A 17576-nucleotide genomic window follows, 5' to 3' on the forward strand; every position below is an offset into this window, starting at 1 on the left:
ATATTCCAAACATAGTCTAGGACAGTTGTGATAGATCCCAAATTAATACAACCATTGGCATAAAAAAACGGTTTTATGCAATGAGGCTTACGCAACAGATCAGAACGTTTAGCTTAAAATTTTTATACATTTTTACGGTATTTCTTCACATTTATAAGCGCAGAAATGCGCACAGGGCAGTAGGCTATAAACTCATGTGCTGCTTCTGTATGCCAGTTAGGCTCTACAGCCCTTGTAAAGCAGATGAATGTGCTTAATTTTAAGTTATTTGGCCACTTTAGTTGCGATACAAACCTTATCAAAACATATAGGACTATGGGCTAGGCTACATGAGGTGTGCAACTATGATTCAAAAAAGTCACAAAAAAATGACTTTTCCCACGGTTCATTTTCATGCCAGCCAGGTAGGCTATACTCCTGTTGTAAAGATAAACAATATGCTTAATATTAGGAAAGTTGAGAACTAAATATAGTAGTCCGAGCCTATAGAAAGCTGATGGGAACCTCTTTTTAATAGAGGCCATCACTCTGTTTTCTCACACAATTGCATAGCCTATAGAAATGTTGCACAACATTAGCTCATGGGTTCTCATGAAGTCTTTGATTAGATTTTTGAATACATTTGCATTGATGTCAGAGTGATTAGAGGGACAAGAGTGCTGAGTACCAGGCAGTCAGCAAGTTTGGCAGGCTACTAATGACCAACAGCAGCATCAGAACTTTGGATTCCTAATTACTGAGACTAAATGGTCATGTGGAATTTGACTGCCTTCATGGATTGTGACCGCCGATGTGGCGGTAATACGGTCACCGCAACAGCACTGTTCCTGAGTTGCAGAGTTACAGTTTTGACTTAAATCTACTTGAAAATCTATGGCAAGACCTGAAAATGGTTGTTGAGCAATGATCAACAACCAATTTGACGTAGCTTGTAGAATTTTGAAAAGAATAATGGGCAAATGTTGCACAATCCAGGTGTGGAAAGCAATATATATATATATATATATATATATATATATACTCAACAAAAATATAAACGTAACACGTAAACTGTTGGTCCTATGTTTCATTAACTAGAAATAAAAGATCCCAGAAATGTTCCATACGCACAAAAAGCTTATTTCTCTCAAATGTTGTGTACAAATGTATTTACAGTAGAAATACCGTGACGAGATCCTGAGGCCCATTGCCATGCCATTCATCCACCGCCATCGTCCCATTTTTCAGCATGATAATGCACAGCCCCATGTTGTCAGGTTCTGTACACAAAAAGTTCTTCCATGGGTTGCTTACTCACCAGACATGTCACCCATTGAGCACATTTGGGACGCTCTGGATCGACGCGCACGACAGTGTGTTCCAGTTCCTGCCAATATCCAGCAACTTCGCGCAGCCATTGAAGAGGAGAGGGACAACATTCGACAGGCCACAATCAACAGCCTGATCAACTCTATGCGAAGGAGATGTTGTCGTGCTGCATGAGGCAAATGGTGGTCACACCAGATACTGACGGGTTTTCTGCTCCACACCCCTACCTGTTTTTGAAGGTGTCTGTGACCAGGAAGCGGGCTGATATAAATACTACGCATGCCAGTCTCTCTTGGCTAAGAAATTAGGGGCAGAAAGACAAATTCAACCTCATCCTTCATCGAATCAGATGGCTTATTCATCACAAAACCATTTGATGTTGCCAATTCTTTTAATGATTACTTTATTGGCAAAGTGGGCAAACTTGGCCAGGAAATACCAACAATGAACAGTGAGCCATCATATTCACACACACACATTGAAATAATGAAAGAAAAGCATTGCAAGTTGGAATTTTGTAAAGTTAGTGTGGGGGAGGTGGAAAAATGATTGTTATCAATCAACAATGACCAACCTCCTGGCATTGACAACTTAGATGGAAAGTTACTTAGGATGGTAGCTGACTCTATAGCCACTCCTATCTGTCATATCGTTAATCTGAGCCTAGAGGAAAGTCTTTGTCCTCAGACCTGGAGAGAAGCCAAAGTATTTCCGCTACCCAAGAGTTGGAAAGCGGCCTTTACTGGTTCTAACAGCAGACCTATAAGCTTTCTGCCAGTTCTCAGCAAATTGTTGGGAAAAAATGTGTTTGATCAAATACAATGTTATTTCTCTGTAAACAAATTAGCAAAAGACTTTCAGCATGCTTATAGTGAAGGGCATTCACTGACACAAATTACTGATTGGTTGAAAGAAATTGATAATAAGAAGATTGTGGGAGCTGTACTGTTAGATTTCAGTCCAGCCTTTGATATTATTGACCATAGCCTGTTGTTGAAAAAAGTATGTGTTATGGCTTTTCAACCTCTGCCATATTGTGGATTCAGAGCTATCTATCTAATAGAACTCAAGAGGGTTTTCTTTAATGGAAGCTTCTCTCTCTTTCACTAATTGTGGTTGTTCTCTTTCTCTCTTTCTCTCTCTCTCTCTCTTTCTCTCTCTCTTTTTCTCTCTCTTTCTCTCTCATATTCATTTTCGGGATGGAAAAATGTTTTAAGTATCAACTTAAACGACTAAAACCAGATATAAAGTATGTAGAGAAGATAATGGACGTCTATATTTTTTTAGAATATAATCTAGTGACAACTAACAATCACCAAAATAAAAGCTAGACAGCCAGGGAGAATTGAAAATTCCAAAAACAATTAATTCAGCAGTATTAATTGTGTTATGTTTGAGCAAAAGAACACAGCAAAACTTGATAACATGGCAAAATGTATAGAATCGCAGGAACATTAGCTTGAAAACTGCAAAATATTATCTCCACTCCATGGCACATTATATTGAATATCAGGAAATTTAAAACTGCAACATTTTCTCTCAGTTGCATGGCAAAATGTGTCGAGTTGCAGGAAGTTAGCTTTTAAACTGCAAAACAAATTCTCAGCTCCAGGAAGAAATTTGTAGAATTGCAGGAAATTGGCTTAAAATGTTGACATTTTCTCTGCAGCGCCAAGAAAGAGACCTCTAAAATGTGCTTTCAAATGTAGCCACGCAAAGGCCGACCACGCTCATTGCCACGCCTCCTACCACGCCCCCTGCCACACCCACCACCTAAGCCCTTTTTTGATCCAGAGAAAATCCTGCAATGGTGTATGAATGAAACACAACAAACACATCTTGCTCTTGAATTAATACTTGCATAAATATTTTAAATAATTAAATGTCTCTAGTGAAGGACCCTCTCCTTCTCAATTGGCCAAAAATATGGTTCTGATAAAACAATGGCAAAAAGCTTAACCCATTTTCAGTGGTAAATCAGAGATTGTCTGGAGATTATTAGAGAGCTTGAGAGGAATTTAAAGCCTCAAACGGTTTGGTAGCATTTTTAGTTTTTTGCTCTGAAAGGAATAAATCAGAATTAAAGACTGCTGCATTGGGACAGAAGAACGGTCCACAATAAGTTTAACGCACCCACGCATAACGTCACTTAACACGCCATAACTTTTGTTACTCTGCTACTCTGTAGTGATGTTGCTCTGCAGGTGCTGGCCAGCTGAGAAAACAGAGACGTTAGCAGGCTTTTTTTCTACTGAACTTTTAGGCAGTAATTTAGTGTGTCGTATGACTGCCAGTGCTCCACTTGGAGATGATCCTACTGTTTCAGTTTGATATACAGTGTCACACAACAGAGGATGATAAACAGATGATATACCCATATGGTGCAATCTTCCACTCATTTAGCCCATATCGTCATACTTCACATTCAGTGTGCATTGTGTGCACATGTTGATAATACATATGTTTGGCAACACATGTATTTGTATCCAACAAGTTCTCAGTCTCATGTCAGAATTAGACGTTAAATCCATGTTCCTCAAACATCAAATTTCGAAGTTGTTCCAAAGTGAAGTGTTTAAGGTTAAGTTTAGGCATTAACTCTGAATGGTTAAGGTAAGGGTTAAGGTTTGTGATAGGCTTGAAACAAAAAGATCAAAAACAACTTTTTATCGCTGGATTCGAACTTGCAACCTTTGGAATCGGAAGACAAATGCTTCCCCGTCCACAACACCCTAGCAAAATCGAAACATGCTTGAAGGTAAAAGCGCTCACTGTTGCCTCTAGGGGCTAGTTTCCCCATCTCCTGACATCCTCAGACATGGATGGACGTTGAATACTGACTTGTATAACGAGTGACCTGGCTGTTGTATCTCCATAGGGACCTTCAGGAGATCTGGGCCCAGCCGGGATACAAGGACCAAAAGGGCCACATGGATTGATGGTAAGAAGAGAAAAGAAAAAATGTGGACATTATGATCCTGAGTTTATACCTGAACAGGGAAAACTCTGGGCCGTAGCTGTAACTACAAATACATTTTTCCCCCCTGGTTAGGCCAGGTAAAAATGATTCTCAGGCTATTGTCACTGCCTTGTCAGATATCTACCTATATTTCTACTTTATCACCATGGCTTTTCTCTCTCTCCAGGGCAATGTTGGTGCCATAGGCCCAGTTGGTATCATCGGACCCAGTGGTAGTCCAGTATGTACATCATTATATCTCATACCTTCTGATATGCAAAACATGTTAACCCTCTCTCTTATTTGGCAATAATGGAGGGATTTCCCCTCTTTCTTTTCTCTCTCTCCATCAGGGACCCCAAGGTGACAAAGGGAGTCGAGGGGAGACGGTGCGTGTCCATATCTTTGATGAATCCTATCCCCTATAGACAGAGGTTGCATCTGAAATGGCACTCTATTCCCTATATAGTGGGTACCATTTCAGACACAACCCATGCTTAGTATGGAGAGCACACTACTTAAAGTACATTTAGCTTCGACGCCCAAAGCCCTTTTCATTTCCCTTAGTGCTCCTCTGTTGTGGAATAATTTCAGACAGTGAGAGATGACTGCTGGTTGATGCTGCTTTTGCTTCTCCTGGTAAAGGAGTTTAAATGATGAAATCCATGATATTGATTGGTCAAGACCAGTCCCCAGTTGGAGTATTATTGTCTAGGGTATTTGGGGTTTATTAATCCAATCGTGTTTCTGTTTCTTTTCATAAACAGGGGGTGCAAGGACCAAGGGGCCTTCCTGGTCCACGTGGACCACCTGGGCCCCCAGTAAGTCCTCTGTGTTATTTATGTTACTCTGTGGCAGTGTTAACCTAATTTTAATATGAATAATTTTGTATACTGTACTATGACTGTACAATACATTAAAAACCTCCCTCCTTTGATTTCTAGGGTCTCCCTGGTTCTCTGACATTTGTAAGTCTGCTTTACCCTTATGTTAAAACTTGACCGTCTCAGGAAGGATGAAGAGGAGGCGTGAAAGTAAGTGTTCCAGGGTGGTCTTCTTACTGTGTCATTTTGTCATCTCTTTCAGAGAAAGGAGGCTATTGGAGCTGCTTTCCAAGTCATTATTGATTCCCATGCTGCACTGAGGTCAGAGGTGAGTACTCTGTGAGATGATCCCTTGGGAATTCATCAATGTGGCTAGAGGATAATTGTGTGTGTTAATGTTGGTGTGTAAAATGTTGTGCCCATCAAATAATGGTGCCCGTTATATGGAGTTAAATATACAAAACTGAAGTAAGTCTCTTACAAAGCAATGATTATGGGCCATATGTTGACTTTGTCTTCATACATTTTAGCACATTATCATGTGTCTGCCTTATACAGTGGCAATTTATCTCCTATTGGTGCTGTGTGACCATTGTCCTCATTCCATTCTAGAGTTACCATGTCGTGGACCTGCCCATGTTGGACCACCAGGGTACAGAGATCTTCAAGACCCTCCACTACCTCAGCACACTGATCCAGAGCCTGAAGAACCCGCTAGGCACCCGCGACAACCCAGCACGCATCTGCCGAGACCTCAAGGACTGTGAACAGAGGATGAACGATGGTAAGGAAGTTGGAACTTATGTCGACTGAAAGACATGAAAAGCCGTGACATTATTTCCACAGAAAAATATAAGGTTCATTTATTCAGTTACTAGATCCTAGGGCCAATAGTTTAACCTGCACGTGACTTGACAAGGAAAAACTCTGGGCTCATATGGTCTATAACCACGACATAAACAATAAGTCTATATACCTGACGGAGCTAGTGACACCTCTTCCAAAAGCACTACATCCTTGCCATAGCCCCTCAGAACTCAGCTGTCAATACGTGTCCACTCTGGTGAAATTACACTACTCCTGTATCCAAAATCCCTTTTCACTCAGTTTATTGTCCCTCCCTTAAGGCACTTACTGGATCGACCCAAACCTCGGCTGCTCAGCTGACACAATCGAAGTGACGTGTAACTTCAGCAGCGGCGGACAGACCTGTCTGAAACCCATCACAGTATCCAAGGTCAGCATCAACTTCTATTGCTCTCACATATCTGGCTCATTTGAATTTCCTGGCTTTTGTGGCTTTTTGACAAGCCCTAACCTTTAAATTCAAATAGGATTTCGGGGTTTTAGTAATCTCGGCATCTAGAACCAAATCTTGCATGCCTGCTGGTGTTTCGTCTGTCACAAGAGACTACAGATGGAATTGTAACGGTAGTTGATGTTTGTCTCGGTCTGCAGCTGGAGATTGGTGTAGGTCGCATCCAAATGAACTTCCTCCACCTCCTGAGCTCTGAGGCAATGCAACACGTCACCATCCACTGCCTGAACGTCCCCGTGTGGGCCAACAGTTCCTCCCTGGAGCCCTCCCCCACCGCTGTGCGCTTCAAGGCCTGGAGTGGAGACATGATCCAGGCTGGAGGACTCTTAGAGCCCCACATAGTGAGGGATGACTGCTGGGTATGTTGACCAGTCAAAGATTGCTCTGCAACACTTTGCATAAATGCGCCAATATACCATGTAATAAGGATACTCTATTATTACTTATCTAACCAGAATGTAATTACCCAGTTGTACAGTGCCTTCAGAAATTATTCATACCCTTTGACTTATTTCACAATGTGTTGTGTTACAGCCTGAATAAAAAAAATTATGTCTCACCCATCTACACACAATACCCCATAATGACAAAGTGAAATCATGTTTTTTGTCATTTTTGCAAATGTTTAGAAAATATCTCATTTATATAAGTATTTCCATTCCCGAGTCAATACTTTGTAGAAGCAGCTTTGGCACCGATTAGACCGGAGTCTTTCTGGGTAAGTCTCTAAGAGCTTTCCACACCTGGATTGTGCAACATTTACACATTATTATTTTCAAAAATGTTAAGCTCTGTCAAATTGGTTGTTGGTCATTGTTAGACACCCATTTTCAGGTCTTGCCATAGATTTACAAGTAGATTTGAGTCAAAACTGTAACTCGGCCACTCAGAAACATTCACTGTCTTCTTGGTAAGCAACTCCCGTGTATATTTGGCCTTATGTTTTAGGTTATTGTCCTGCTGAAAGGTGAATTCATCTGTGTCTGGTGGAAAGCAGACTGAACCAGGTTTTCCTCTAGGATTTTGCCTGTGCTTAGCTGTTTTTTGTTTAATTTTCATCCTGAAAAACTCCCCAGTCCTTAATGATTACAAGCACACCTGTAACATGATACAGCCATCACTATGCTTGAAAATATGGAGAGTGGTACTTGGTAATGTATTGAATTTGCTATATTTTTTTACAGTATTACTTTAGCGCCTTGTTGCAAACAGTATGTATACTTTGGAATTTTTGTTTTGTCAGGCCTCCTTCTTTTCACTCTGTCAATTATATTAGTATAATGGAGTAACTACAATGTTGTTGATCCATCCGTTTTCTCCTGTCACAGCCATTAAACTCTGTAACCGTTTTAAAGTGACCATTGGCCTCATAGTGAAATCCCTGAGCGGTTTTTCTCCTCACCGGCAACTGAGTTAGGAAGGACGCCTGTATTATTTATGTAACTGGATGTATTGATACACCATCCAAAGTGTAACTAATAATAACTTCACCACGCTCAAAGGGATGGTCAATGTCTGCTTTTTTTGTTTGTTTTACCCATCTACCAATAGGTGCCCTTCTTTCTGAGGCATTGGGGGAAAACCCCTGGGCTTAGTGGTTGAATCTGAGTTTGAAATTCACTGCTTGAGTGAGGGACCTTACAGATAATTGTGTGTGTGTGGGGGGTACAGAGATGAGGTAGACATTCAAAAATATTTTTAAACACTATTTCACACAGAGTGAGTCTGTGCAACTTGTGACTTACTTGTTAAGCACATTTTTACTCCTGAACTTATTTAGGCTTGCCAAAAACAAAGGGATTGAATAATTATTAACTCAAAATATTTCAGCTCTTCATTTTATATTAATTTGTAAAACATTTAAAAAACATAATTCCACTTTGAAATTGTGACAAATCTGAAGTAAATCCATTTTAAATTAAGGCTGTAACAACAAAATTCTGGAAAAGTCAAGGGATGCGACTGAATACTTTCTGAAGGCACTGTATTTCATATCAATCTGCAAATAGTGTAAAGCATGAACAAATACTGTTCCGTCTCTGCATTTTATGTTTTATAATCTGTGCTCCAATATTCAAATTATTTTGTTCTCTTATCTCAACTTCCTTGTCTTTCAGATCAAAGATGGCCACTGGCACCAGACCCATTTCATCTTCCAGACCCAGGACCCCAACTTACTCCCCATCCTGGACGTGTATAACCTACCAGCCACAGAGCTTGGCTCGCACTACCACCTAGAGGTGGGCCCTGTGTGCTTCCTATAGAGGCCTGTTGTTATAGAAGCCCAAAATACATTGCATACACAGCCTCCTCATAGGAGTGACTTAAGTGGGATGGTGGAGGTTAGGAAGGGCTCCCTGTCCCCATATACCGGGGCCCATCAGCAGATGCAGGGCAGGTCAGGTCCCTTACCCTGCAGCATATGCTCGGACTGCAGAAACAGAAAGGGGGCGCCATTGAGGGACTGACCAGGAGAAACTGCAGAGATACTGGGGCATCTCGCACTATAGTTCCTACCGCCTGCCTGAGGAGAAGATATTAAGCTTTGGCTTCTTTCAGGGACTTGTTTTACTGTTGCACAGTATGAGCCCTGAATGCCAGAGTGAGAGAAAATAATATGACAATCTCTCTTCTGACATCACACTTGGACAACGTTTTTAAATTATTCCTTTTCATGGTCTGCACTCAACATGTAATGAAAGATGTATAAAGTAATAGGGAACGATTATACAGTACATCTTACCTTGTTAAATGTCATACATACACACACACATATTATTTATACATGTTATATGTATATCTTAATAGAAAAGTGCAATAGACATCTTGTTCTGCAACTTTTCAAAGCAATTCAGGTTTACAGTGATCTCAAAACATTGGATATAATAGTAACATAACATTCAGGTGTAGGAAGAGTTCCTAGCATACATCCACAGGTGTATGCTTTCCAGCCATCTTCTCCTGCCTAGTCTGCAGATGAGGTATGAATCGACTTGTCCTTGTGACTTGGTGCAGAAGAAATGCCCACCAGTCTACAAAAAACTATTGCGTTCACACACAAACATTTCTGATGTGCGTTTCCCTAGTCAAGTGAATTGAAGCTGGTAAGAGAGTGGATCCAGAAGAGTGTCAGTCTGTCTACCTCCCATCTCTCATCTAGCTATGGTGCTTTCAACTAAAAGAGAAACAGAGATGACACCTGATACCTTGTGCTAAAATAATTAACTGACTCCTGTGGTGGGTCTTGTTTAATCTTGACAGAATATATCTACATGCCTTTTATACTTCAAAAGGGAATCTTTTTTTATACATTATGAATGCAATTTTTTTTTTTTTTTAAACAAATTCACTTTTCAAGCTAACAAAACAGCGTTTTCCCCCTGCATCATTATTGTATCCCCTTTGTACGAGTCTGAAGCTATTATTGGAGATTTAGGTCTTATTTTTATTACTTGTTGAAATGTATATAATTATGCAAAGCTTTTTGTCGTATACAGTGGATCCCAACATGCTAATTTATGTTATTTAATGTCTATGGGTTTTGCGACTTTGTCATCTATTACACTTCCCATCATCAGAGCATTTTTTTAATTTTATTTTTATTTTTTGCATAACTTTGGGGCTTCATGGATTTCGTTATCTTCTTTTTTTTCTCAAAACTGTACTGTATTTAGACCGTTTAATGCTTTTACACTTACTGTTTTACACCTTATTGTTGACCATGTTTGTGATACTCTACAGACCAACCAACCATAAACTCAGAATACCTCTCATCACACCAACCATAAACTCAGAATACCTCTCGTCACACAACTCAGAGCCCTCCATTTGCATTTCTTCCGTTACTGTAACACATCTGAGTGAGACAGCATATTTTTGTTTAGGGGGAAGGGATAGATATTAGTGGTTATAATGCTCATTCATTCATCTTTGCAGATCCTCTGTCTGCTTCAACATATTGCAGCTTCTAGTTTTCACTTTCCTTTTCTTCAACATTCAGGTGTTCAATAAATATTTGAAACCCAAGAAGATCATTGCGTTTTAACATTTAAAATTGTTAGCTACAAAAGACACCTTGAACGGAGTTAGTATTTAATAAAAGTTGTCAATAAAAGATTGAATTCATTACTATCATAGTGCATACATCGAGGATTTTTTGTTGTTGTAAAATAGCTAACGTATTATTGCAACTGAAATATGAAAGGTTTCCCTTTTAAAGTGTAAAAACTCTTACACTTTACATCTTCACCACGAGGGCACTCATGTTCCAGTTTGAAACCCAATCTCCCATCTAAGCTTACAGTCATCTAGTTGAAAACAGAAGAACTAAAGGATCTTGACATTATTTCACTTTTATAGCCCTAGACTAGGCCATACTCTACATTTCATTATATTATATCTGTCTAGACTCAAACATACACATTTTTTTAAATGACACAAACCAAGTGAGACAGTTCAGGTTTGTATTGGCTGCCAGTCAATGATCATGTCACAGGATACTATCTTGGACACATGGCGTGGCGCCCCCCATCCACAGGTAGGTTGACCCCGGTAATGAAGGTGGCAGCATCTGACGCCAGGAAGGCTATGGCATGGGCCACCTCCTCCACCTCACCTGGTCTCCCCAAAGCGTGGGTCTGCTTACACTTCTCAAGGAACTGAAGGGGGGGGGGGGGGGGGAGGAAGTGAGTGAGTTCAGTGAGACAGAAAAATATTGCATTATAACTAGGTGACTGACAACATTCTCTGTCATATAGTAAGCAATGAGCTCTCTAAACATTGACATTTTACAATACATACATTTTGGAACCCCAGCCAGTGAACACAACCTTGTAAAACAATGTGCTAGGTCCCTGTATAACATAGTAGGTTACCTGAGCATACTGCTCCTCATCCAGCCCTGCTCTCCTGTGGACATCTGTTATGATCACACCAGGACTGGAAGGGGAAAGACAACACAGAGAGAGAGAGAGAGATCAATATGGTCGTAATAACTACATAACAAATAATAATTAAGTAACAAAACATAGACTTGACATACCAGACAGAGTTCACACGCACTTGCTTCGACGCTAGCTCTGGGAGAAATATGAGTCGTATGAGTATCTCCTTTATTTTCACCCACTATAATAATACATATTACAGATAAAAGAATGAAAAGTGAATGGGAGAAAAACAAAATCGTTCTTACCAAGTGCTATGCATCGTGTGAATTGGTCAATAGCGGACTTGGACATACAATAGGCAAGGACACCTGGGAACTAGAAACAAATTTACCATTGTGTGCATCAGAAATCATACTGGAATAGTGTCACAGGTGGAATCTGAAGCTCAGTCCCCTGTTTGGGAATCCAACATCTTAACCATAAGGCTAGGAGTACATTTCCATTTCGGGCAGGTGACACTGATTATTGATTTTTTGTCAAAGGCAGGGCCATCTCATCATGAGAGCATGAGTCTGACTTGCCTCCGTTACAAAAGAATGACAAAGAAACACACACACACCCCCCCCGATGGTCTGTTAATACTTACTGATCGTTGCCCGTTGACACTGGACACATTGACAATAGAACCCTTAGTCCTGATGAGGTGTGGCACACACAGCTGAGTCAGATGGTACACTGATCTGTGGAATAACAAAAACATTCAGAAAGAAAAGAGGGGGGAAACAGTCCAAGTAGAGATGTTAGTGTCTGAAAAATACTGACATGATCGTCTCGTACATGATTTTGCATAACAACGCACTGCAATTAATAAACACAGAACATAGATTTCAGGCTTCATCCAATGAAAGCTTCTTTGTAGTTTGTGGTGCCCTAGATATGTCATTCAAGGCCCTACATTACATATAATCTTCAGTCTATCATGAAGTCTATTCTTCAGGATATTATAGGGTCTGCTAATCCTACCTGACGTTGACGTTCATGACCTTGTCATACTGAGCCAGGTCACCTGTCTCGATGCTGCCCATGGCCAGAATGCCAGCGCTGTTGATCAGCACATCCAGCCGGCCAAAGCGGGCAATGGTCAGTTCCACTGTCTTCTTTACGGTGTCCTCGTTAGTCAGGTCCCCTGGTACAAGCAAGGGCTGGTGGGCAGCAATGGACAGATCATGTTACTCATTCATCCCTTTTGTTGGTGTGGTACTGTCATAATACAGGTATTGCAATTAGGAGCATTCGATATAGCTCGCCACGGGAACTAGTGGGCGGATTTTACCAAGGTAAAAACAGTAGTGGGCGGATTTTACCAAGGTAAAGACAGTTTCAAGTTGGATATTTGACAGATATTCACGCTTTCTAACCTCAATAGCTTTCAAACCACTTGAGCCACAGACTCCAAAAGAGTGTCATGATGTTGGAAAAATTGCGCACAACATTGCACAGGTCTTACTTTCACGATTTGGATATTAATTTGCTTTGCAAAGCTAATAAACATGGAAATGTGAGCAGAATTTTGGATTCCTAGTTGAATTAGTTAGGCAGCGCAAACAAAGTACAAACTTCCTTCACATTTTAATTTCAATAGCTCCTTGGACATGTGACCTACAGGACTCAAACAAGGTTCAGAATCTCCACTGACTACCCTTCTATATTGCACACCCTTTAGTTTGTCCATTTTCATTTCACATGTTTTTACATTAATTTTGTAAACTTTAGAATTTCAATAGCTCCTTGGTCATGTGACCTACTGACTTCAAACAAGGTTCAGAATGTCAAATCAGTGGGCCTGCACATTGCACACCATTTTGTTTGTTCATTTTCATCTCACACGATTTTACATTCATTTGCCTGCTCTGCCCCCCTGAAGGACCGTGTCACTTACACACCTATTCACTTGGGCCTTCCTGACTTCCAGGCTGACCCCCATTGACCTGGTGACCTCTGACTCCTGGCCTCCAGGCCTATTCTCCCTGCCCGCCCTCTCCCTGGGCCTGAGAATGTATAGCTTACTCCCTGGAACTACAGACCTCCACACCTACTCTCCCTACCCGGTCAACACCCCTCTCCCTTGGCCTTAGAGTATAGCTTTCTCCCTGGAATTACTAAGACGTCTATAGTCCCGCTGGCAGGAACCACGTGCACCTGGTAACCCAAAACAGGCTCCCCAATCCAACCTCCATGGCGTCTATAGTCCCGCTGGCAGGAACCACGTGCACCTGGTAACCCAAAACAGGCTCCCCAATCCAACCTTTTAACCTCCTGCTTAAAAGCCAAAAATTCAGAAGGATCGTGAGGCCTCGCTGTCACGGTCTGTATTCATACTGAAAATCAAGATCAAGCGAGCTTTTGCCCTTCTGCTCCACGGGAAGTTTATGTCCTCCCTAAGCTCGCCTTAGGACACCTGCATTACCCTTTGACAGGTGCACCTCCCCAGTCAAACTCCCCACCTGTCAGAGGCTGTTCACCTTGGAGACCTGCTGCGGACATGGGTACGGCCTGGCGTAAGATTTACACCCTCTCCCCTGGATTTTCAAGTGCCAGGGAGTGCTCACCGGACGGCACCGAAACCGCAACACTTTCCAGAGCTTGGGCCCCTCTCTCGGTGCGAACCTATTCCAGGGAACCCTGCACGTCAAAAATAAAAGAGAACTCTCCCCGGGGCTCCGCCAGCTTCTCCGGGATCGGTCGCGTTACCGCACTGGATGCCTCACGGCGCCAGTCTCCGCCAGTCCGTTGACATTCTGAAAGTAGTTTGAGTCCAGTAGGTCACATGACCAAAGAGCTATTGAATTACAAAGCTCATTTAAAATCGTGTGAGATGAAAATGGACAAACTAAAGGGTGTGCAATGTGTAGGTCCACTGAGTGTACATTCTGAATCTTGTTTGAAGTCAGTAGGTCACAAGACCAAGGAACTTATGAAATGTTAAATTTGGAGAAAAAAAAAATTAAAATCATGTGAGATGAAAAGGGACAAACTGAAGGGTCTGCAATATAGAAGGGTAGTCAGTGGACATTCTAAACCTTGTTTGAGGTCAGTAGGTTACATGACCAAGGACTACTGAAATTCAAAAATGTAAATAAGTAATTTAAAAGTGTGCGAGATGTAAATCGACAAAAAAAAAAGTGTGCGCAATGTGCGCCATCGGGTTACCTAGAACCAGTTAAAGTTTTAGGAGCAATGGTTAAAGAGCTATTGAAATTTGAAAAAATTGATTTATCACTATGTTGACAGTCCCTAACTGCTGTTGGTGCACATAAGGAAAGCTACAGGCGAATATCCAACCGGAGTCTTTACCTCGGTGCGGATTTTGCACATTTTAATTTAGACCATTCTATTATAGTGACAACCCACCCAACTGGACTGAATGTAGAACGTTATAGTTAGCTACTCTGTAACAAATACTACACCATGTCAGCGTAAACGATCTGTTACTTTGTATCAACATGACAATGACATGAATTGCACACTGGACTGTACCTCGGCAGCACCCAGGTCCGTGCACTGTTTGGCTATGTTGGTGAGGTTTTCCACGTCGCGCCCGTTCAATGCGAGCAAGGCACCGAGCTTAGCGAACATGATGCTTGTCCCTGCCCCGATGCCCGAGCTGGCACCTGTGATCAGAGTCACTTTGCCTTTCAAAGATGATACCTAAAGAGACAAAAAATAAATGTAAACAAAAACATTAAGGTCCAATGAAGGTTTCATTTGGATATAGTGCTTTCGTCGAGTTTACAACAGATTTAAGCAAACGGATAAGGCAATAGGCAGCGTTTGACAGTGTGCTAATCTAACATGAGCATGCACAAATCATTCTGACTCACCTTAAATCCTTCCTCTGAAGCCATGACTGCTTTTATATGACTACAACCAGGTTTAAATCTGTGAAATCGGTCAAGTTCACTCGTGGCAGTGTTTAGCAACTCCGTCCCAAGTTATTTACGCAAGTTTCCGACGTCATCAAAATGAGACTACAAATGGCAGAATGTAGATTTCTTTATGGATTTCACAAACGAAGGCGATTCAAGTTTATCAACATGATGGAAAAATTAAAACACACTTTATTAAAAATACTTTATTTGGTACAAAATGTAAAACACAAGTAATATTTCAAACCAAAATAATATTATTGGACTAACAAAGCTGCAAGCATTGAATTACCGAATGTGTTTAGCATGTGTGTTGGCCCAATACCAGACCTCTAGCACAAAACATAGAAGCTAAAAACTGATTTTCATAGTTTCTTGTTTATTCTCCAATCAGAACGGTCTACCGATTATGGATGTAGCTTCGGACGCGGGATATGTACGATTTGAATTATTTGACAAAAGAAAAAAACATAATACAACCTCATGTTTTATTTTATTTTTATTTTTATTTCACCTTTATTTAACCAGGTAGGCTAGTTGAGAACAAGTTCTCATTTGCAACTGCGACCTGGCCAAGATAAAGCATAGCAGTGTGAACAGACAACAACACAGAATTACACATGGAGTAAACAATAAACAAGTCAATAACATGGTAGAAAAAAGAGAATCTATATACAATGTGTGCAAAAGGCATGAGGTAGGCAATAAATCGAATAATTACAATTTAGCAGATTAACACTGGAGTGATAAATCATCAGATGATCATGTGCAAGAAGAGATACTGGTGTGCAAAAGAGCAGAAAAGAAAATAAATAAAAGCAGTAAGGGGGTGAGGTAGGTAAATTGGGTGGGTAGTTTACAGATGGACTATGTACAGCTGCAGCGATCGGTTAGCTGCTCGGATAGCAGATTTTTAAAGTTGTTGAGGGAGATAAAAGTCTCCAACTTCAGAGATTTTTGCAATTCGTTCCAGTCGCAGGCAGCAGAGAACTGGAAGGAAAGGCGTCCAAATGAGGTTTTGGCTTTAGGGATGATCAGTGAGATACACCTGCTGGAGCGCGTGCTACGGGTGGGTGTAGCCATCGTGACCAGTGAACTGAGATAAGGCGGCACTTTACCTAGCATAGCCTTGTAGATGACCTGGAGCCAGTGGGTCTGACGACGAACATGTAGCGAGGGCCAGCCGACTAGGGCATACAGGTCGCAGTGGTGGGTCGTATAAGGTGCTTTAGTAACAAAACGGATGGCACTGTGATAAACTGCATCCAGTTTGCTGAGTAGAGTATTGGAAGCTATTTTGTAGATGACATCGCCGAAGTCGAGGATCGGTAGGATAGTCAGTTTTACTAGGGTAAGTTTGGCGGCGTGAGTGAAGGAGGCTTTGTTCCGGAATAGAAAGCCGACTCTAGATTTGATTTTGGATTGGAGATGTTTGATATGAGTCTGGAAGGAGAGTTTGCAGTCTAGCCAGACACCTAGGTACTTATAGATGTCCACATATTCTAGGTTGGAACCGTCCAGGGTGGTGATGCTAGTCGGGCGTGCGGGTGCAGGCAGCGAACGGTTGAAAAGCATGCATTTGGTTTTACTAGCGTTTAAGAGCAGTTGGAGGCCACGGAAGGAGTGTTGTATGGCATTGAAGCTCGTTTGGAGGTTAGATAGCACAGTGTCCAGGGAAGGGCCGGAAGTATACAGAATGGTGTCGTCTGCGTAGAGGTGGATCAGGGAATCGCCCGCAGCAAGAGCAACATCATTGATGTATACAGAGAAAAGAGTCGGCCCGAGAATTGAACCCTGTGGTACCCCCATAGAGACTGCCAGAGGACCGGACAACATGCCCTCCGATTTGACACACTGAACTCTGTCTGCAAAGTAGTTGGTGAACCAGGCAAGGCAGTCATTAGAAAAACCGAGGCTATTGAGTCTGCCGATAAGAATATGGTGATTGACAGAGTCGAAAGCCTTGGCCAGGTCGATGAAGATGGCTGCACAGTAATGTCTTTTATCGATGGCGGTTATGATATCGTTTAGTACCTTGAGCGTGGCTGAGGTGCACCCGTGACCGGCTCGGAAACCGGATTGCACAGCGGAGAAGGTACGGTGGGATTGGAGATGGTCAGTGGATACAATGCATTTAAAAATCATAGAGGATAACACAAAAACATTTTTAAACTTCTTTCCATTGTGGTCTTATTGTTAACATAATACATTATTCATAAATTAACAACAGATTAAAGATGGAAATCGAATGGAGTTTAGGCAGTTCGGAAAAGTCAACATGGATTGAGCAGAGGGCGCAGCCAATGAGAAAGTCAGACAAGCCAGGAGCTCTTTATCAGGGCCATCGGGGCCCAT

The 17576-nt window shown here is 41.5% G+C and overlaps 2 protein-coding genes across 2 annotated transcripts in view; one reads left to right on the forward strand and one right to left on the reverse strand.

The window, feature by feature from the left end:
* The window catches only part of LOC129853869 (collagen alpha-1(XXVII) chain B-like), a 144962-nt gene extending 134422 nt beyond the window's left edge, over positions 1–10540 (forward strand). The window contains exons 51-60 of the mRNA XM_055920333.1: positions 4187–4249; positions 4455–4508; positions 4621–4656; positions 5035–5088; positions 5212–5235; positions 5354–5419; positions 5704–5875; positions 6219–6328; positions 6550–6768; positions 8527–10540. Of these exons, the coding sequence (XP_055776308.1) occupies positions 4187–4249; positions 4455–4508; positions 4621–4656; positions 5035–5088; positions 5212–5235; positions 5354–5419; positions 5704–5875; positions 6219–6328; positions 6550–6768; positions 8527–8673 (945 nt within the window). The 3' untranslated portion in view covers positions 8674–10540. The remainder of the gene's footprint in view (positions 1–4186; positions 4250–4454; positions 4509–4620; positions 4657–5034; positions 5089–5211; positions 5236–5353; positions 5420–5703; positions 5876–6218; positions 6329–6549; positions 6769–8526) is intronic.
* Positions 10541–10858: 318 nt separating this feature from the next.
* On the reverse strand, positions 10859–15309 carry zgc:101858 (uncharacterized protein LOC449555 homolog). Its single transcript, XM_055920334.1, has 8 exons — positions 15177–15309; positions 14833–15003; positions 12319–12497; positions 11942–12035; positions 11601–11670; positions 11451–11487; positions 11284–11347; positions 10859–11067 (listed from the first exon to the last, which is right to left on the reverse strand). The coding sequence occupies exons 1-8, from the start codon at positions 15198–15200 to the stop codon at positions 10909–10911; spliced, it is 798 nt and encodes a 265-aa protein (XP_055776309.1). The 5' UTR covers positions 15201–15309; the 3' UTR covers positions 10859–10908.
* Positions 15310–17576: the final 2267 nt, after the last annotated feature.

Source organism: Salvelinus fontinalis, chromosome 4 (assembly GCF_029448725.1).
Source record: "Salvelinus fontinalis isolate EN_2023a chromosome 4, ASM2944872v1, whole genome shotgun sequence".
In the NCBI taxonomy this organism is placed as follows: Eukaryota; Metazoa; Chordata; class Actinopteri; order Salmoniformes; family Salmonidae; genus Salvelinus; species Salvelinus fontinalis.

What these genes read in the sequence shown, in the direction of transcription:
- zgc:101858 (XM_055920334.1), bottom strand. Translation starts at nt 15,200, where the DNA reads ATGGCTTCAGAGGAAGGATTTAAG. An exon ending in CACACGATGCATAGCACTTG is followed by an intron (nt 11,488 to 11,600) that starts GTAAGAACGATT and finishes TATTTCTCCCAG; the next exon opens with AGCTAGCGTCGAAGCAAGTG. An exon ending in GTGCGTGTGAACTCTGTCTG is followed by an intron (nt 11,348 to 11,450) that starts GTATGTCAAGTC and finishes TTCCCCTTCCAG; the next exon opens with TCCTGGTGTGATCATAACAG.